The sequence below is a fragment of the Chiroxiphia lanceolata genome, chromosome 8, assembly GCF_009829145.1.
Source record: "Chiroxiphia lanceolata isolate bChiLan1 chromosome 8, bChiLan1.pri, whole genome shotgun sequence".
In the NCBI taxonomy this organism is placed as follows: Eukaryota; Metazoa; Chordata; class Aves; order Passeriformes; family Pipridae; genus Chiroxiphia; species Chiroxiphia lanceolata.
The window spans coordinates 3,286,943-3,306,975 of record NC_045644.1 but is presented as its reverse complement, the minus strand read 5'-3'; the positions used below and the strand labels follow the sequence as shown (position 1 = coordinate 3,306,975).

General features: G+C 39.4%; 1 protein-coding gene across 1 annotated transcript in view; it reads left to right on the top strand.

Moving 5' to 3' along the window:
• The window catches only part of CPXM2 (carboxypeptidase X, M14 family member 2), a 76,556-nt gene that overhangs the window by 48,712 nt on the left and 7,811 nt on the right, over positions 1–20,033 (top strand). The window contains exons 6-12 of the mRNA XM_032695224.1: positions 6,743–6,831; positions 12,317–12,440; positions 13,297–13,493; positions 14,332–14,511; positions 15,701–15,998; positions 18,973–19,112; positions 19,624–19,723. Of these exons, the coding sequence (XP_032551115.1) occupies positions 6,743–6,831; positions 12,317–12,440; positions 13,297–13,493; positions 14,332–14,511; positions 15,701–15,998; positions 18,973–19,112; positions 19,624–19,723 (1,128 nt within the window). The remainder of the gene's footprint in view (positions 1–6,742; positions 6,832–12,316; positions 12,441–13,296; positions 13,494–14,331; positions 14,512–15,700; positions 15,999–18,972; positions 19,113–19,623; positions 19,724–20,033) is intronic.

Here is a 20,033-nt window from a genome sequence, read left to right as displayed (position 1 = left end):
AGGTGAGAACATACCTGCACTTCCACCACTGTTGTGCTGAGTGCTCTTACAGCTTGTCACAGATCTTGCATTAGCATGGAAACAGCATCAGTGCATCTTCCTGCTAGTCATTTATTGAGTTAATTGCCCGCAGTGTCTGATTCAGTATATTCCTGAAAGAAAATACCAGAATCATTCATTGAGAAACATAATGGCAATGGGGTGTGTTCATTACAAAATGTAATTGGACTGAAAGAACTAATAGGTTTTGATAAGTGCTGACCCATCTTTTTAGCTCAGAAAGAACTGACATTTCATTCTTCTCGCTCATTTTATTCATCGCACGCGAGGCGCTCGAAACAAAGCTGCTCCTCAGGTTGAAGAGGCCTTTCCACGCACGTTTTCTTCCTGTAGGACATGGCATTTTTTGCAGTTCCCTCTAAGTGGATTCCTCACCCATTATTGGTGTCATCTTGCTCGTTCCAAGTTGGATAATCCAATGGTTTGGCCGTGGGAGCAGCGACTTTGACAGCGCTGCTCTAATACACTGCGTTGTTTGTGTGACAGAAATCAAGGGTTCTGTCCTGACACAGTTTTTTCCATAAAACTGAGCAAGTCTTCTAAATTAATCAAAATCAGGATTTGGAGCTCTGTCAGTTCACTTAGCTCCAGCCTTTTCAGAACCCAAAGACCCATGAAAGAAGTTATGTGATTATGTTTCCTCGAACACTGTGTGTAGCAGTGATTATTTTGCACCCTGAGTGTGAACATACAAGAAATCAAGTAGTCAGAGGAGCAGTTTGGTCAGTTTAGAATCCCAAGGCACCACATCCTCCTGAGGCAATGACAATGCACAGACAGGTGGGGCATAGGGAAATAATCTCCAAAAAAAAGAAGTGTGGAAGGAAAGTAAGACATTTTTCATGACTGTGAATTTCTTTCCGTGTCTTCTAGACTTGTGATTTTAGGGTTTATGTCTTTATTAATCCTTAAATAAATTAAGTCATTTGCATTCAGTCTGTATCAGCTTTTCATCATGCTGGCTCACAGGGGAGGGTAATAAAGGAATAAGGAGAAAGGATAAAAGATAAAGAAGAAACCTGAATGAGATATTAATGTTCTGGAAAAGCTTTTTAGCACTCTCAGAATGAGATGGAAATGGTTAAAGACAGCTAGGATCCATTCCTGTGGGTAAGGCTCTGGCCATAAAACCTGCTGCATGTGCTGGGTGCACTAAAAATTGGACAAATTATGAGAAAACTACTTGGATAATTGGAACAGAGAAGTTACTCGTTATCTAATCTGTATTTTATAAGATAATTGTAATTTTTTGTCATTGAAATGCTTATATCTTATCCATAACATACATTTTTGGTGTATTGTAGGCTAGTTTTGACAAACAACCTTTTCTAGACTGTTACAGTAGCTCTATAAAAAGAAGCTGTGTTATCCAATTGTGTCAGTAATATTTTTTGGGCAACAGAAATGATTTGCTGTTTCGCCAAGGGAAAGACATTTATCTGTGGAGGAAAGACGCCAGAAAATCCTACCTAGAGCAGATGATCAGTGCTGCCATTTCTCACTGGGCTAAAAGAGGACAAAAACACGAGCATTTAATTCCCTCTCCACTTTCCAAAAATGTTGGTATTTACACAGATGCAGATTGACACACACAATCTTTTGCAATTGCCTCGGAGGGATGGATGTACTTTCCTTGCCTTTTCTTTCTCAAACCTAAGGAGAGTCAAAAAGGAATTGCTTATGATCAAAAGTACCCAGAGATCAGGGAGAGAAAATTAGCTGAGCTCTTCCATGCATTTATTTATATGGTACAGTATTCAAGGCAATTATTTTAATGGTATAAATTTGTGATTAAATTTAATTTTTAATAGTTCTTACACAGAAAACTATCATTGGTGCCATGATTATGCCATCACTTTCAACCCATGCTAAAAAATGAACTTTAACAACTCTGTAATGGAGTACTGCGTTTTGCAGTGGATTAAGTCCTATTTTCATTGCTTCTCACTTAATGCCAGGCTACCTAGTCAAGTTTAGGACTGTATTCATTTTATATAAAAATGTGAATTTCTACAAGTATCATTCATTATAAGTGGTCATGTAAACAGCAGTACTCAGACTTACTTCTGAGAGTAAATCCCTCTTTAGGGTGACAGTCTGTCTCTGGGTTCTACTTTTATCATTTCAAAGCTAAAACTTAATCTTGGACAAGCTAAAATTTTTTGTGAGTTTGAGCAAAGACTGAATAAAATGAGACCAAATTAGGTAATTCTCCTGGGAAAGGCAAATGTATTATGTTTCTCCATGCTCATCAAGACAGCTATGTAACATCCCTCAGCAATATAGTGGGAGTCATTAAAAGGTTTTATTTCATATTTTATTCCTAAAATTAAGTGTGTATTATCCTGAAGAAGTGTTAAGAATCCTCAGAATTGTCATTATTGTCAGAATCAGGCTGTAGGAAATCATTAGAATGATAAAATGGTGGTAGAAAACCTTTGAGAAGCAACTATTGCAGATTAAGAGTTTGACTTTCCTCTTACCCATTATCATCACTCGTTATGCTTAACTGGAATTAGTTGTTTTATATTTGACTAGACATCCACATGTATATAAAAAAATCCATTTATAGTTGAAAAGTATTATTTCTTTGCTGATTTTTTCCTTGCTGATTTAATGTGTGGTCTTAATGCTCGTGAGCAATGCTCATTAGACTGCCATGAAACAGATCACGTGGAAAAAAAACTTGGAATCACTTGATAGGGCTGCCAGCAGATTTATTTCAAGATTACACATGTGCTGGCTGTGAGATGTTCAATTTTGTGAAGACAAGTCAAATTCACTTACATTACACAGAAATTAAAAAAAGCCAGTCATTTGCAAAGTAGCTCATTGAGGTTTTTAAGGCGATCTAAAGGATTTAGACCAGAATATTCTTTTTATTCAAAATGCCTCTGAATCACTTGGGTTGACTTCATTATCTCATACGTTCGAAGCACCATATGAACACGACTTCTGAGCTTGCAGAGCTCCTTTAATATGATACCATAAAGCTCACAGAAGGAATTCTGTGAGAATGAAGCATTGGGAATGCACATAAATTTTAATCAGTAGATGAGACTCTTTTGATAGTATTGCTTTGTGAGTGTTGATTCCAAAACATCACAAAGCTCACTTCATACCTTTCTAGCAGCAGTTAACACTGAAAACTTAAGTAGGAAAGAAAAAAAAAGACCAGCAGACGTTGTGGTGGTGAGCAAAATAACCGGGAACCTGAAGGAAGCATCAGGGCTCCAGTGGTTGAGGTGTGGTGTTGAGCTGTGATAGAACAGAACAGAAAATCCCTTCTCTGTGTCAAACTGCTGAGCAATTGCTCCTTTCTGGTACTTTTTATGGGCAATTCTCAGGGCTTTCATGCTGGAAAGGAGTTGGGCAGGGGAGGTACCAAGATGATCAGAGGGCTGGAGCACCTCTGCTGTGAGGAAAGGCTGAGATTGTTCAGCCTGGAGAAGAGAAGCTTCGGGGTGACCTAACTGTGGCCTTCCATGCCCTGAAAGGGCTCCCAGAAAGATGGAGAGAGACTGTTTACAGGGGTCTGGAGTGACAGGACAAGGGGTAAGGGCTTCAAACTGAAAGAGAGTAGGTTTAGATTGGCTATTAGGAAGAAATTCTTCCCTGTGAGGGTGGGGAGGCCCTGGTACAGGTTGCCCAGAGAAGCTGTGGCTGCCCCATCCCTGGAAGTGTCCAAGACCAGGTTGGATGGGGCTTGGAGCAACCTGGAATAGTGGAAAGTGTCCCTGCCTGTGACAGGGGGAGAGATTGGAACTAGATGAATCTTAAGGACCCTTCCAACCCAGGCCATTCTGTGATTCTACAAATCTATATGATTTTACATCTTCCTGATCTCTTGTCCGTCTTTACAAAGAACAGAAGGATGAAGGGAAGAAGACATCTCTACTGGCAAACTTCATTAACTCTACTGGAGATGTAAAGGCAGATTAGTGGTAGAAAAAACTAATATATTTCTCTGTATAAATGGGAGTGCCACAGTTTTGCAGGCTCTTTTCTCCTTGGAAGAAAAAGAGACCATCTGAGGAATTCCTATGAATAAATGACTCTACTTCTATCATAACTCTTGTGTGATTTGAGTTTCCTGGTTTTTTATTCTCTGTTTTGTTAAAGAAAATAATTTTTGCCAAAGTGGGCCCACCCAGCTGTGCACAAGCCTCATGTGCCTTTCTAAATTGTAGCTTTCTAAACTTAGCTGCAGCAGAAATCCAGTGATCCAGACTACAGAAGAGCCTGGCAAAATATGAGTGTTAATTCTCTAGGGAACTGTCAAATTGTGCTCTGTTGTTGAGGAAGGGCCAGAGATACAATCATTCTCACTTTGCAAATATTTTGAGTTTCCACCAACTCTACAGCATTCACAGTCATTCCCATTATATTAGTGTTTGATGTATGGAAAAAGTGCCAGACTTTGAAAGGAATGGGATTAAAGTATTAGGAAAAAAATCAGTTGCTGTATATTTTGGCTCGTGGTGATATAGAAAACCTTCAACATCCTGGCAGTTTTATGATGTTTATTTTTACATTTTTACAACAAAGGGGTATTTTTTCAGTTATGAAGATATTCTGTGGGCCATCAGACACATTGTGTGAGAAGAAGTGGTTTTTTTTACGATTTGCATTTTTCGGTCAGCAACATATTAATGAATAATTTCTACAGATTAACATGGGATGACCTTTAAGGGTTTGGCTTTCCAGAGGCATCTGCAGAGTTAGGATTGCATTGCTGCTGTCATGGACTTGCATCACTTTAGCCTGAAGTTAGACTGGAAAAAACCCAGATCAGTTGTGTGAATCTTATTCTTATCTCTGATTCTTCAAAACCTTTTTTTTTTTTTTAAATAAGCAAAGAAATCTTGTTCTCTTACCTGAATACAAGTGCATGCAGTGATAGGACAAGGGGAAATGGCTTTTAGATGAAGGAGGGCAGGTTTAGATTAAATATTAGGAGGAAATTCGTCCCTCTGAGGCCCTGGCATAGGTTGCCCAGAGAAGCTGTGGCTGCCCCATCCCTGGAAGTGTCCAAGGCCAGGTTGGACAGGGCTTGGAGCGACCTGGGATAGGGGAAGGTGTCCCTGCCCATTACAGGGAGGTTGGAATGAGATGAGCTTTAATGTCCCTTCCAACTCAAACCATTCTGTGATTCTATAATTAAGGTCAAATTCCAGCCCATTTCCAGGTGGTCATTTTACAGAATTAAGTTCTCACTGGAGAGGACAAACTGTACGGAACAACTACACTTTGTTGGGGCAATAGGGTTTTTTGGATATTTTTCAGTCGTATTTGTAGAACAACTTCAACTGACCTTCCAGCATTTCTGCTGTAGATTAGGAAATGGAAGTGGAGACAAGCTTGGGAATAAAGGCTCAATAAGTGATTGAGAAGGTGGGTAATGTTACTGTGAAGCTTAATGGAACTTGCATGCTTCATTCCATAAATTCCTTAAATAGTTCAAAAGACCTAAACACTTTTAGAATTTTATGGGAATATTGAATAGTTTTAACATCAGAAATATGAAGTTTCAAAATTTTAAGTTATAAAGTATTTTGAAGTATTTTCTGTAATTTTCTGTAAGTGTGTGTTGCTGCACAAAAAGTCACAACTGTGGGGGATACTATTTAAAAAAATAATTTTTATTCTCTGGAGACAATTTCTTTGGTTGTGTCGCAATAAGAGAGGATGATATTTAGACTTTCATATTTCACTTTTTTCCCAATAATTTTAAACCAGTGAAGATGATTTTGTGTGCAGGGAAACAATTTTTCATAAAAGCCTGACAGCCACTGGCTTGACAAACGATTACTCAAAATTCCAGACATCCCAGATATGGCAAATTAAGGAATGTGTTTGATGTTTTCCAAATAGACTTGTTTGTCTCTGGAAATAAATCATAATAGATTAGATTAGGAGCACATCTATCAGGAAATCTAAAGCTGAGCCCTAACAGTCTTGGACTGTTTGTTTGGTTTTTTTCTAGGTGAATGGCCTGGAATGTCAAGGAGACAAAAGACTTTGTTCTATCTAAATATTCTCCTTTGATATTTCAAAATACACAAACTATAAATAATATCCATAAAGAAATGAATATGTTAATTTTTAAGTAACAAAGTCCTCTGACTTTCACAAAAACAGTTTTGGAGGATAATCAGGAATATTTAATATGCACAGTGGATCCTTTCTGTATTTTGCAAGCAGCACAAAGACTCTGAAAATACTCATCAAGAAAATTAATACATAACTCCTTTCAATAGTAAATTAATCAAGTGGACACAAAACATTTACTGTGGCTTTTTCCTCTAATTTGATTTTTCTTCCACTCTTTTAGCTTGCATCTGACTCATCATTTTCCAGTGTCTTTTCCCCTCCTCTGCAGCCCCAGGCTGCCCTTCTGCTTTTCTGTTCAAGTTTAGCTTTTTGTGCAGAGTAACTGCCTGGAAATCTGATGCCTCCTGGCTTCTATTTGGATCTATTGACTTGTGATTTGATTTGATGAGTTGATTGGTGCAGTAATTAGAAATATTTTAAATTAGTTGCCTGAGTTTTGCTTTTGAAAACCCTCCCTAAGTACATATAGGACAGTAGAATTAATCTTTCCTCTTTCCTACATGCGTTATGGCATAAAAGAATTCTATATTTGAAATTCAAGTGAAAATTCTTTTATTTCTTTCCTCAGACCCAAATAATTATTACCACAGGAGAAATGAAATGACAACCACAGATAATCTGGACTTTAAGCATCACAACTACAAAGAAATGAGGCAGGTAGGCAAAGAGGCTGGAGGCTGGAGGGTGGAGGGTGCAGGCTTTTCAGGTCTTCTGGAATCTGGATTCCACCTCTTAAAAATATTTTTAAACAGTGTCTGCAATATCTTTTTAAAATATTTTTTTCCTGTTTTAATTTATTAAAATCCCAAAGTCTTAATTTGTACATAAACTAACCTTAAACAGGTGACTACATGACAGAGGGCGTATCTACTCATAAGGTGACATTATTTTTCTTCCATTTTTATTTGAGTGGGGAATGACACAGTTTGTCCTTTCAAATTTGACCCTGATTTAGCCATCAATTTTCTCATGTATTTCAGTGGTTTTGGATAATCAGAATAAACTACAGAGTCTAATTCCATATTCACAGCTGTGAAAATCAGCAGAAGCTCACCCAAAAGCACTAGAAAAAAATCCCATTAGTATAATTTTAAATTTACCAGCCTTGTTATTTTATTTCCTTCAGCTTCAAACAGTCAACCCTGGTCTTGTTTTTGTTGTTGTTTTTAATCTTGCTTCATATCACCACAGACACGAGTGTGGGTTGTTCTGAAGAAATATTTCTGCCCTCTTTGTCTTCAAATATAATGATAATATGTTTGGACTTGACGTGTGTGAATCACTTGCTGTGTGCTGAATTTTCGGTGTATTTATACTGCATGAATCACCACTCGTTTTTATTGAGCAATTGTGTACTGAGTCACACATTTATTTTGGTAGGGATTTCATGGCCCATATTTCTGAGCACAGAGATTAGACAAGTAGAAACTCAATTGGCATAATTACTGTCAAGAACAATAAAATAAAGCGCGTTTTAGGTTTTCATTGCAGAAAGACAGATTGGTCAGATTAGAAACATCGTGGGGGAAAAACCTACAGCTTTAAAACATAATGTTTTTAGTCTTGTCATACAAGTAGAAAATTTGTGACTGTGGCTGAGAGCTGGTCAGTTGTGAACTGTCTTTATGCTCTCACAATTTCAGTTTTCCTCTTAATTTATTTACAGCTCATTAGATTCTAGTTGGGTTCTGCTGCTGGTTGGCAGAAGATTGTGGGTTGCATTACAACAGGTCTTATATCCCCAAAACTATTCTTAGAACTTCAGGGCAAAGAAGAACAATAACTGTCAGAGTCAACTTAAAAAAAAACAAACAAACATCCCCCCGAATCCCCCTGTAACCTATAAATTAATGCCACTTTTCATAGCTGCTTCACCACCAACCATCTTAGAAAAATTCTGGTCTTTGAAGTTATTTATTATAAATACTGAAGGAGGAGGAGAGGGTGTTCCCTGGGCCATGTTTTAGAAACATTGCATTTGTCACGTAATGCAATATGTGAAGTATTTGTGGGGGGGGGGGGGGGGATTTTCTCAGTGTCAGATTATTTTAATAGAACTCTCTGGTTTTAGGAAGGTGAAATTTATAGTTCCAATTCTTTATTCTTGTAAAAAAGCATTCAATATTCTTCTTCCAGTGAATGGGAACTTTTGTGCAGAAGTCAGGATTGTTTTACAGTCCAAAATATTTATATGAGGTATTCATGCAGCACAGGAAGCTGTTAAAATGGTTTGAGATGGACACGTGAGTACAACCCTGTCTTCAAAAAAATGAACCCACACCACGTCTTTCTTAGGAGAGAGAAATGTTAATTATGACATCCATGTAACTGGATTTGACTCATCTTTGGACAAGCCAGGTTCCAAGTGCCCCAGAATCTTCAGGCTGCTGTTCATGGTCAGCTGTTTATGGGCTTGGTGTGATGATAATGGGGAATATTGAAGAGCACTGTACATCTTGCCCATTGAACAGGTTGATCTGAGGGTGAAACAACCAAATGTACAAGGTCAGAGCATGCCAGCTCAGCATCCTGGGTTGCATGGAATGCCAGGATGGTGGTCTGCATCTGCTACTCTCCAAGCCCAAGGAAGAGGTAGTTTCCAGAGAGCATGGTACTGTTAGTTTAACAGTTGGACTCCACTTTCCCAACCTCAGCAACTCTGTGATCTCCATAGAGGATAAACAGGAGTCCTAACCTGAAAGACATTGACTGAGAGTCCTTTTGCCTCCTGTAAGTGTAGATGGAACTTAGACCTACATTTAGTACACCTTTTCTGCAAAATGGAGGAATCAGACCTTCAGAAACTAGTTTTGTGGGGCTTCTTCAAAGACCGCCTGAAGTATTTTTCAGGTCACTGATAAGGTAAATAATTGGAAGTGACAAACACAAACTGTCAATAACAGCTGTTAGTGAATGTAATTGGGGAAGTGTTTTACAGTCCTGCTTGGTTGTTAATAAAGCCTGAACTGACTGTTATCATCAGTTGTCTTTGGCAGTTTGTACAAGCACAAACACAGTGACATTTCAGGTGACCTGCTGTGCCATTCGTGGGGAATGGGTATGAGAAGATCAGATATGAAATATGTTCATTTTCAGTATTGTATTTACAGAAACAGTTAACTACGTTACTAAATCCCCACTGTTACCAAAACAGTCCCAGTGAAGTCTGATACAGAGGCTCTAATTCAGGAAAAGTTCTTTGACTCAGAAAATAATCATATGCTTTCAATTAAAGAAATGATGGGGGGTTTACTGAGGCCAATACAAATATTTCCACTGCATGTAATGTACTTTGAAGTTGGTTCTAGGCATTTTTGTCACTGTTAATGAGCATTTACGTACTTTTAAACACTTTGCTAAATTGATGTTCTTGCTATCCTGTGAGCACTGGAGTGCCAGGCACGTTAGCAAAGCTTCTTCTCTGTGGAAGTTCCAGAGGCAGAAGTTTCCCTGTTTGGTTTCAGGGGCAGCTCTGAGAGGACAGTCTTATCTTTCCTCTTTCACAGGTTTGGAGCTGCATGGATGCAGTGATGCACCAGCCAGGACAGAGCTTCCCATTGGAAGAAGGTGTGAGGAGAGAAATTAGTTAACACAGGTCTGAGACAGTGACAATATTTACACAGTACAGTTTTAACCTTTACCTAAAATAGAACTCCTTTTAATGTAATATCTCTACTCACTGACAGAGTGATAAACTAATACTTCTACTGGAGAGAAACATGGAATCTGATCCTGTCACGATCCACCTCATTGTCTTGTCAGTGGGACATGAGCAGTCCCCACAGAGTAGACCTCAATAAGTTTTGGTCTGTGAGTCTCTAACAAGAGCCTCATATCTCTGTGTTGTCCCCCTGTGCTGGGCACTGCTGAGGCCACACCTCGAGTCCTGGGCTCAGTTTTGGGCCCCTCTTGACAAGGAAGACATTGAGGGGCTGGAGTGTGTCCAGGGAAGGGAACGGAGCTGGGGAAGGGGCTGGAGCACCAGGAGCGGCTGAGGGAGCTTTGAGGGCTCAGCCTGGAGAAAAGGAGGCTCAGGGGGAACTTATCTTTCCCTACAACTCCATGAAAGGAGTTTGGAACCTGGTGGGCATTGGTCTCTTCTCCCACCTAACAAGGGAGAGGACAAGAGGAAGGAGCTTTAGGTTGTGCCAGAGGAGATTTAGATTGGATATTAGGGAAAATTTCTTCCCAGAAAGAGTGGTCAAGCCCAGGCACAGCTGCCCAGGGCAGTGGAGGAGTCACCATCCCTGGAGAGATGTAAAAACTGTGTAGATGTGGCACCTGGGGACATGAATCAGTGGTGGCCTTGGCAGTGCTGATGGAATGGTTGGACTCAATGACGTTAGAGGTCTTTTTTAACCTAAATGATTCTATGATTCCATATCCGTTGATAAAATTTTTGGTTCATTACGAGCAGGTTAACCAGGAAGATTTAAGGCAGTAGGTCTCAGAGAGTTAGGAATTGACTCATTTAAACCAAAAGCTAGCAAATGTAAACCAGTGTTCTCTGGCTTCACCTGCGTGTTTCAGCTGGAACAGTAAACTACACACACTTACCTATGCCCAGAACATTAAAAAGAGTTCTGTGGGAATATCTCAGTATCCATAATACCAGCATGCCTGATGATAATGACAGTGGTGAAAATAAGTAGATATGAAACAAGAAATACACTGAAAGAGCACAACTGACTGTATTTTTCAGAGAAGTGATGAGTTTAGACTTGCCACAAGAATTGTTTCTCCTACGTATAAAACCAATGTGTGAGATGAACAAATGTACAGAAATAGCATCTTTTCAGTCTCTTTGCAAAATGTTTATAAATAGAAGTGAAGCTTTTTATGGGAGGAATTTTAATGATGTTCTTCCCAATGTGAGTTGTGTTTCCACTCAGATTTGCTAAATGGTGGCATGGGAATTGGACATATCTAATTATTACAGTTTTTAAATCATCAGCCTTGTGATCATCCAATATTGTTTCTAAATTAACAATGTGTGAGCAGGAAATTTTGTTATGCCACAATATTTCCTCAGTAATGTGTGCATACTTGTTTATGAAATGATTGTCTAATTAACAGTCCCCAGGGTTCCAATTTACAGTAAAGTACTGTTTTCTTTCTTTAATTCCTCCCAAAGAAAAAAAGATCAAGGCAGATAAATTCTCGTTGTTTAAAGCTATTTGCAATAACTTAATATTAGTAAAGAAATTTTCAGTCTTGTTTGTACACTTTAACATTCACCTGAAATACCACAGTAAAGTGTTTGTGGGACAATTTAGGCTCCAGATATGCTGATCTGGATGACATCTGTGGAACTCCATTGGTTTAAACAGAAATATATGCTTAACTCTAAGCATTTTATTTTTATATTATTATTATTATTTGATTATGTTTTGACTGTCATGCAATATCTGCAGAAAGAGTGAATTGAATAGATTTTGATGGGCAGAATGTCTTCACTGACAACATTGCTGTTATTATTTCTTTTATTTTCCTATTTTTTTCTGAAATGTGATAAGCACATTCTGAGGAATCTTTTATTTACTGAAGGAGTATATCTTCTGTTTGGGGACTCATCCATATTACATCTATTTTGCAATTTTGGCCACATCATCACTACTTTAATTAACAATTTTTCCATATGAGATTTGACATTGTAATGCAAGAAGGGTGGGTTTGGTTTTTCCCTCAGCAGAGACAGATATAATCAGAACTCACTGGGAAAATCCCGTTTAAATGGATTATATCCTTCTCTCTTTACTTGTTTCTGATTAAATTGCTGCTGCACAGGGTAAAAGAATGGGAAATCTTCCTTATGGATAAAGTTTGTCTGTGGTGACCTGTAAGGTGCTGTCATCAACACCCTGGGTCATCTCAAGTCCCTTACCTGTAGTACATCAGAGTGTGATTATTTTAATTAATCTCCTTTATTTTAACTCCTCTCCATTGTATAATGTTTTAAAAGTGTGATAGCAGAGCTATAAATTCATGAACTAAACATAAAGCTTTTACAACTAAGAAATAATTGGAGAAGAAAATGATGAGTTTTGCCACAGCCAATTTGGAAAGAAGTAATTCATAGTGAGCCTATTTTGATGCTGCATTGTCTAACTACGTGTTTTTTTGTTTGGTTTTTTTTTGGCAGTTGATGAAAACTGTGAATAAAATGTGCCCAAATATCACAAGAATTTACAATATTGGAAAAAGCAACCAAGGGCTGAAGCTTTATGCTGTCGAGATTTCTGACAACCCAGGAGAGCACGAAGTTGGTTAGGATTTAATCTAAATCTGTTGAAGGGTGTTGGGAATGGGGTTTTTTTCCCCTCCTCTTTTCCTGTATCTGCTGTAATTATCACTGATGGAATTATATTCATGGCAGCAAAGATTTCAAATGTATGTGGGAGGAACTTCAGCGCTGTATTTCTAAATTGGGAAGGGGACGGTGAACACAAATAGAAGACATTTTGAACATGGGATCAAATTCCTTAATGATAATTCTTTACAGTAATAAAATAAAAGTGAATTTTAGTACTGGGGAGTGGATTTTAGTTGTGGGGATTTATGGAGCTGTGGAAGAAATTTACCTTTTTTACATGGGGTGAATGCACATTATTCCTAATCATCCCTGAAGTAATTTGTTGTAAAGTACAAGGATTGTGGCACTCAGGATAACCTTGAAATACATATGTGAACCTGTTTTAGGGAAGGAAAAGAGTCTGTGAAGTCAGAAATAAATTATGTACAGTTACTGGCTTATCTTTTAAGAGCCTTAACATCCGAGTGAACTACTAGCCATGTATTTTTCATGTTATTTTTAGACTATCAGAACTGTTAAAATCTACCTCTAACATGCCGAAATTGTGAGTATAATTAAAAATATGTTTAACCAAGAACTAATTTGGGAAGTTTTACACAGTGGCTTTAGATATCACTGGCACATAAATCTGTTCTTCTGAAATAGCAACAGAAAGTAATTTGTTTCTCTAAAGTTTGTGCATCCTTTGTGCAGTTAAGGCATTTCTCCAACTTTCCTTGGCTGAAATGTTGCTGATTGACATCAATGACATTTAATAGATATTTGATTTGCTGCTCTGACTGCAGTTCTGCTCCATGTGTTTTCAACAGGGGAACCAGAGTTTCACTACATTGCAGGAGCTCATGGGAATGAAGTGCTTGGACGTGAGCTAATCCTCTTGCTGATGCAGTTTATGTGCCAGGAATACCTGGCTGGGAACCCACGGATTGTCCATCTCATTGAGGACACAAGGATCCACCTCCTGCCCTCAGTCAACCCAGATGGATATGACAAGGCATATAAAGCGGTAATGTGATTATCAGCACTTCAGGGAATTCTTTTATTTGTAGTAGGTGAATAAAACATGCCCCTCTTGTCACTATTTTTTTCTAAGTTCATGTTTTACAATTTAAAAATTAAGCAATAAACACATCCAGATAAAATAAACCACTGAAACATCTTACTCAGGAAAAAAAATGAAAGACACAGTATTTTATATGACATTGCCTAACAGGAAAATATATATGGAAAGAAGGGTTACAAACACTGCCAGAACAAACCATACTGAGGTGTATATATTAATGGGAACACCGTTATGGAAAGTGGAAAATCCAGGCAATCTGTTTCTCATGAGAAACCAAACTAAGCACGTGAATATTTGCATTCTTCCACAGCTGAAATTTAATAGTGCACCTTTAAGGGGAGCACATTGTGTAGGGCATCGTAATAATTCTGTCTGGAAGAAGACAGACACCAGGAGGAAAAATTGTAAGGGTTGGTCAAATGCACTTGAAAATCTTCCAGGGAAGTCAGCAGAAGACTGGAACAGAAAAGTCACAGTCATAGTCATGGAAGGGAAAGTGTGTTATCTCCTTTACGGGATATATTTTGGCTAACCTTGAGGAATTTTTCATGGATTTTGCTTCACCTCATTCAAGGTTTCATACAAAATATAAAAAAAAAAAAAAAAAGCCAATCATTTATTTCAGTTAATTAAATGGTTAGTCCCTCATTTCTCTGTACAGAATTACCTCTGGCATATTCCCAAACATTTTGCTGAGGGCTCACAGGTTGTTGTATTCTGAATGAACATTTATATTTTTTTTTCTTCCTTTTTTTTTTTTTCTTTTATTTTTCAATCTAAGGGTTCAGAATTAGGGGGCTGGTCTTTAGGACGATGGACTCAGGACGGCATTGACATCAACAATAATTTCCCTGACTTAAACTCTTTGCTCTGGGAGTCAGAAGATCAGAAGAAGAGTAAAAGAAAAGTTCCAAACCACCACATCCCCATCCCTGACTGGTACCTGTCTGAAAACGCCACTGTGAGTAAGGCCAGAGAGAGGGGAACACCAAGGCTGGGATGTGCTGAGAGAGGGAGATTTGCATTTCTCAAGGAATAAGTAATTTGAAGTTCCCCAGCTGATCTAATCTTCATGTCTAGATTTCCCTGTTAGTCAGTGGAAATAAAAATGCACCCCAAAAGGACCATTCACCCCCAGGTTTTGGTCTTGAGGAAGGATCTGCTTCCTGGAGGATTCCCTTTTCCCTTGGCTGTTGAGAGAACCTGGAGGACTCAATACCCAATTTTCAGGCAGAAGCAGGTAGACAGGGAAAAGCCCACCGTGGAGCTCAGGCATGTGACTCAGGCTTCTCCCTAGTTTTGTGGCATAGATGAGCTCTTTGTAAACTCAGTGTCCTTACAGATTTCTCCTGGGGTTTTCTTATTTGTTCTTATTTGAAACATATTCTTACCTTAAATAACACAGCAACAGCTCAGGCATATGCAAAACCAATGCAGTGCCTTATGCTAAAGTCTTTTATTGAATTTTATTGCCAAAAATTTAACTTATTTTTACCTGACCTTTTAAATATAATGGCAACCATTAATAGTGGATGAGGGGAAGGCAATTAATTGTGGCAGCTCTTTAGTGCTTCAGAATCACAGAATAATAAGGGTTGGAAGGGACTTCTGGAGATCCTCTACTCCAACCCCCCTGCCAAGGCAGGGTCACCCAGAGCAGGTGACACAGGAACACATCCAGGGATGGGTTTGGAATGTTTTCAGAGGGAGAGGCTCCACACCCTCTCTGGGCAGTCTGTTCCAGTGCTCTGCCAACCTCCATCAAAAGAAGTTCTTCCTCATGTCAAGGTGGAACCTTTTGTGTTTTAGTTTATGGACATTAGGTTTAAAATCCCTGGTTTTGGAAACTCATTTCAGCCCATGGCAGGGGTAGCAGTGTCATCATGTGACATCTCTATCACTTCCTGCTCTTGGCCTCACTCCACATAGATGTTCCTCAGAAATTACTAGCATGGAGGTTCTGTTAGTTTTTCTGGGTTGTCTGTGACCTCCCAAGCATGGCTGACAATTTAAAGAAGCCCTTCTCCTTGGCCACGTCTCTCCTTCTGACTACTCAGGCTCAGAAACTCACAGCAGGGCTCCTGCACCTTGAAACCAGACTCTCAGATTCCCACAGGCTGAACCAAAGCTGCTGTTCCTTTTCCTCCCAGGTGGCGGTGGAGACGCGGGCAATAATAGCGTGGATGGAAAAAATTCCCTTCGTGCTGGGTGGCAATTTGCAGGGAGGGGAGCTGGTGGTGGCTTATCCCTACGACATGGTGAGGTCCCTGTGGAAAACCCAGGATTACACCCCCACCCCAGACGACCACGTGTTCCGCTGGCTGGCGTATTCCTACGCCTCCACCCACCGTCTGATGACGGACGCGAGAAGGAGAGCGTGTCACACGGAGGATTTCCAGAAGGAGGATGGCACTGTCAATGGAGCCTCCTGGCACACCGTGGCTGGAAGTAAGTGTTGGTAGAAGCTCCAACTTGGATATGATAATGCCACCACTGCCTGGTGTACGTTGCAGAGGCAGTGATGGTCAGTTACGTGCTCCAAGAGGAGTAAATCCCCATCTGAAGGTCTGCTCACTGCATTTCATCACTTAGCAGAGCACTGAAGTAATTTCTGGTGACTACTTAATTTACAGCCGAGTTTTCCCGAAGTGCACATCCAGTACATTAGTTTTAAGAATTCTGTGCATTGGAGATGCTTTGTCAGGAGGAAACCAACCCAGTCCAAACCCACTGGCAGGGGGGACCCTATCAGCCTTTACCATCTCACAAGGTGACAACAGAAAACTGCTACTGAACATTAGAACAAGTGCCAGAGCTGAAGCAGTAAATCCAGGGAGAGATTCCAGTGGCCTGCAGATAAGGCAATCCTGATTTCAGCCTCCTGCTCACTGAACTTGGTCACAGATCAGGCCCCCATCACATTCACTTTGAGTTGTAATAATATGCCAAAAAAAGCTGCTGTTTGCTTGCTACCATCCTATTTTTAAAAGACCTGGAAATCTTTGCGCATGAACTTTGCATGGGCTCCACAGACATTTCTGCTGCCAGGATAAAATCCAGGCTGCATCAATCACCACACACCCAAGCCTGTCACCCTGTTAAGGAGCACGAGAGGTAAGCTGCGTCCCGTGGTGCAGCCAAAACATGGATTTCCAGGAAAGCCCAATTAGAAGTACATTTCTAACAGCATTAGGCACAGTTATCTCTATGGGTGTGCACTTGGAGCAGACTCAGAATCAGCCGCTCTACTGATTCACCACAGTTCTGCTCAAAACCTTTGTGTTTTTATAAGTATATCAGTCAAACAACATATTCTCTGAAATTAAGAAATGAGCCTGGCTTCTGCCATCACTTGACAACAGGAGCAACGGCAGCAGTAATGGCAACCAGATGCAGGAAAGTGTCTGTGCAGCCCACGTTTTACTGGAACTGGCTCGTGTTTGGAACTTGCAGGTACTTCCACTGCATAAACATTTCTACATTTTGGACACAGCTTCTGTGGCTTTTACATTGGCCCATGTGAAGTTAGTCCTGGCCAGCCTTTAAAGGCTACAGTCAAGAATTAACTTCTCAAATATTTTTTCAGGAAGTTAAAAAGCATTGGGTGAAATCAGGGGGGGATTGTTGAATTTTTAGATCACAAGGCCAATGCTTGACAATACATTTCTGTTCATTTCTGCAAATTCAAAAGCATACTCTGAAAACTAACTTGACCACTTAATTATCTAATTTACGAGCCTAATTTTCCTAAGTGCTATAAGAAACATGATTATGAATTGATCCAGAAAGATGACCTTAGCTGTGTCACTAACAGCTGTCATACTAAGCTACATTAAATAATGATGGACAATATAGGTGCTGAATATTATCCTGATTCTTAGGACCAGTTACATATTGGATTTACTTCATCTGATTTATTTCTTGATAATGTTTTCATTATAATCTATACCCTGTTCTGTTCCATTATAGTAAGACTTCCAGGATATTCTTTGAGACAAACTCTAGAATATTGTTTTTACTTGCAGTTTTTACACCTTGGATTCCAGAGTAAACCTCAAAAGATGTGGTTCCCATTTGAGCTCAGTCTTCAGCCTACAGAGTAGTTTTAGACTTCTTGTGTCTACTTAGACAAGTGCAAGAAAATGATTTGTAGTGCAGATATATATATGCATATATAGATATATATTTTGCAGTTGTCAGTTAACCAACCACCTTGCATTGCAAAGGGTTGTCCAAATATGATTCCAGATTTCTCCTATATTTTTTCACTCTGTAATTCCATGACTATGTAGATATAGCTGTATAGCTCACTCCACTTTTTTTTTATTTCTTTACCTTTTAAATGAACACTGACACTTTCTTGTCCTAACCCCTGCTTGTTTCATGCCTGCCCTGAAGGTGACACTCCAATAAATTGCTTGCAGAACCTCTCCCACCTGCCCTTCGGTGTGGGTGGCATCTTGTTGTACCCCACCTTGAAGCTATCCATTCCTTTTCTCCTCATCCATCTTCTTCCTGGCCTTGCAGTGACCATGCACAGAAACTTTTCACTGCTCATCCCATGGGAGAATTTACAAGGAATTTTTCTAATTTATTTCCAGTACCAGAGAATCCCTAGAGAAGTATGTGCAGCACAGACATCCAGCACCTCCTTATGCCTTTAAAACCCAGCCATGTTATTTCCTGCACATTTTTTGGACTGCAATGAATGCAGGTTCTTCAGCAATTTTACATATAAAGTTTCTGCACTGGCTGAACTGCACGAGGACAAAGAACAGATTGATTTAGTTTTATTTCCAGTGTTTTCAAGGCTGGATTTGCATGTTCAGACACTATGAAAGAGTTGCTCTTGGCAAAGTTAAGCCATTTTCTTAAATACAAGTATTAAAACTGAGCAATTACCATGTATTGCTAAACATTTCACAGCAGATTAGTCAAGATGGGATACAGTATGTGAGGGGAAAATAATTGTGGCTGTTTCTCAAATAGAGAGGAAGCAGATTTATGCAGAGTAGCATATGCCACTGGCTGATATTTAGGTTTTCCCCATCAACAGAAGTGAAAAGCTGAACATCTGTATTATATAATCCTCCTGCTCTGCTTCCAGAAGGCACAGAGGGCTCATTAAATACTTGACTACTGCTCTATGGTAATTGGATAGGAGCAGGGGTTTTGTTTTAACTCTTTTCAATCAGAAGCACTTTTGGTGACTGCAACACCAGCCAATCTGTTTTGCTGTTTTGGCCACGCTGTGGCATTTCTAAAAATCTTTTTTTACTCTGTCAGGTCTGCCCACTGAGCCAGGCAGATAAATACCCAGTTCGTGTTTGAAGTTACATGGATAAGTTGCATAAAAAGATCAGATCTGATTAACAGATTTAAAAGGATATGAAATTGTTTCCTTTTTGCCCCCTGTTGACAGGCATAAATGACTTCAGTTACCTGCACACGAACTGCTTTGAGCTCTCCATCTACGTTGGCTGTGACAAATATCCCCACGAGAGTGAGTTGCCTGAAGAATGGGAAAACAACCGCGAGTCCCTGATTGTTTTCATGGAACAGGTATTCCACAGAAGAGCAAATCCTAACTAACTTGGTGACTCCTTTCAGTTTGAGAGAGAGTTTAAGGTTTCTGATTTTTTTTTTTTTCTTGCATGACTAATTACATGGCTATTGGTATATATGGTAGAAATCTTCCCTACAAATAATACTGACATATCGCTTCAGCCAGGCTGGTTTGACTTAGGAGAATTAAGCTTCTCAAAATTTGATTCTAGCTTGCTAGAAAGGGCTGCTAAAAAAACCCTTGGATCTGTTGATTTATCTGTTCTTTTTATCTATATCTTGAATTTGATGCCTGAGGAATCCTGACAGAATTCATAATCTGATTCACAAGTTAACGCCTGGAGGGCTGATATGGATTTAATAGTGATATTTCACAATTTTGTGAGACATAAAATAGGAATATAATACACATAATTCACACATGGAATTAATAATTCGTTGTAACTTCTTAGTAATACAACTGTTCATTGCTGTGCAATATTTACTTGCTTTTTTATTCTCTCCATAGGTCCATCGTGGCATCAAAGGCATAGTGAAAGATGTGCATGGAAAGGGAATCCCAAATGCTGTTATCTCAGTAGAGGGTGTCAACCATGACATTCGCACAGGTAAAAGAAAAAAGCAAAACCATGAGTGCAAAAGGGCAGATTTGTGGTTTAAAAGCAAAATATAGAATTTTATGGAAGGTTTGAACTCTTTTAGGAGAAAAGCCAGCGGGTAGGATACAGTCCAAGGAGAGTGGTGCAGAAGGATTGGCACATGAGGAGGGAGTCACTTCTTTCTATGTTGCAGCTGTGTAGACAAAAACAGAACTATGGCTTTCCTCTCCACTCCCCTTCTTCTTTCCACCTCTAACAAAGTATTGAGCAAATAGGCTTTTATGTGCCCCTGATCAACAGATTAAGACTGTGTCTAAAG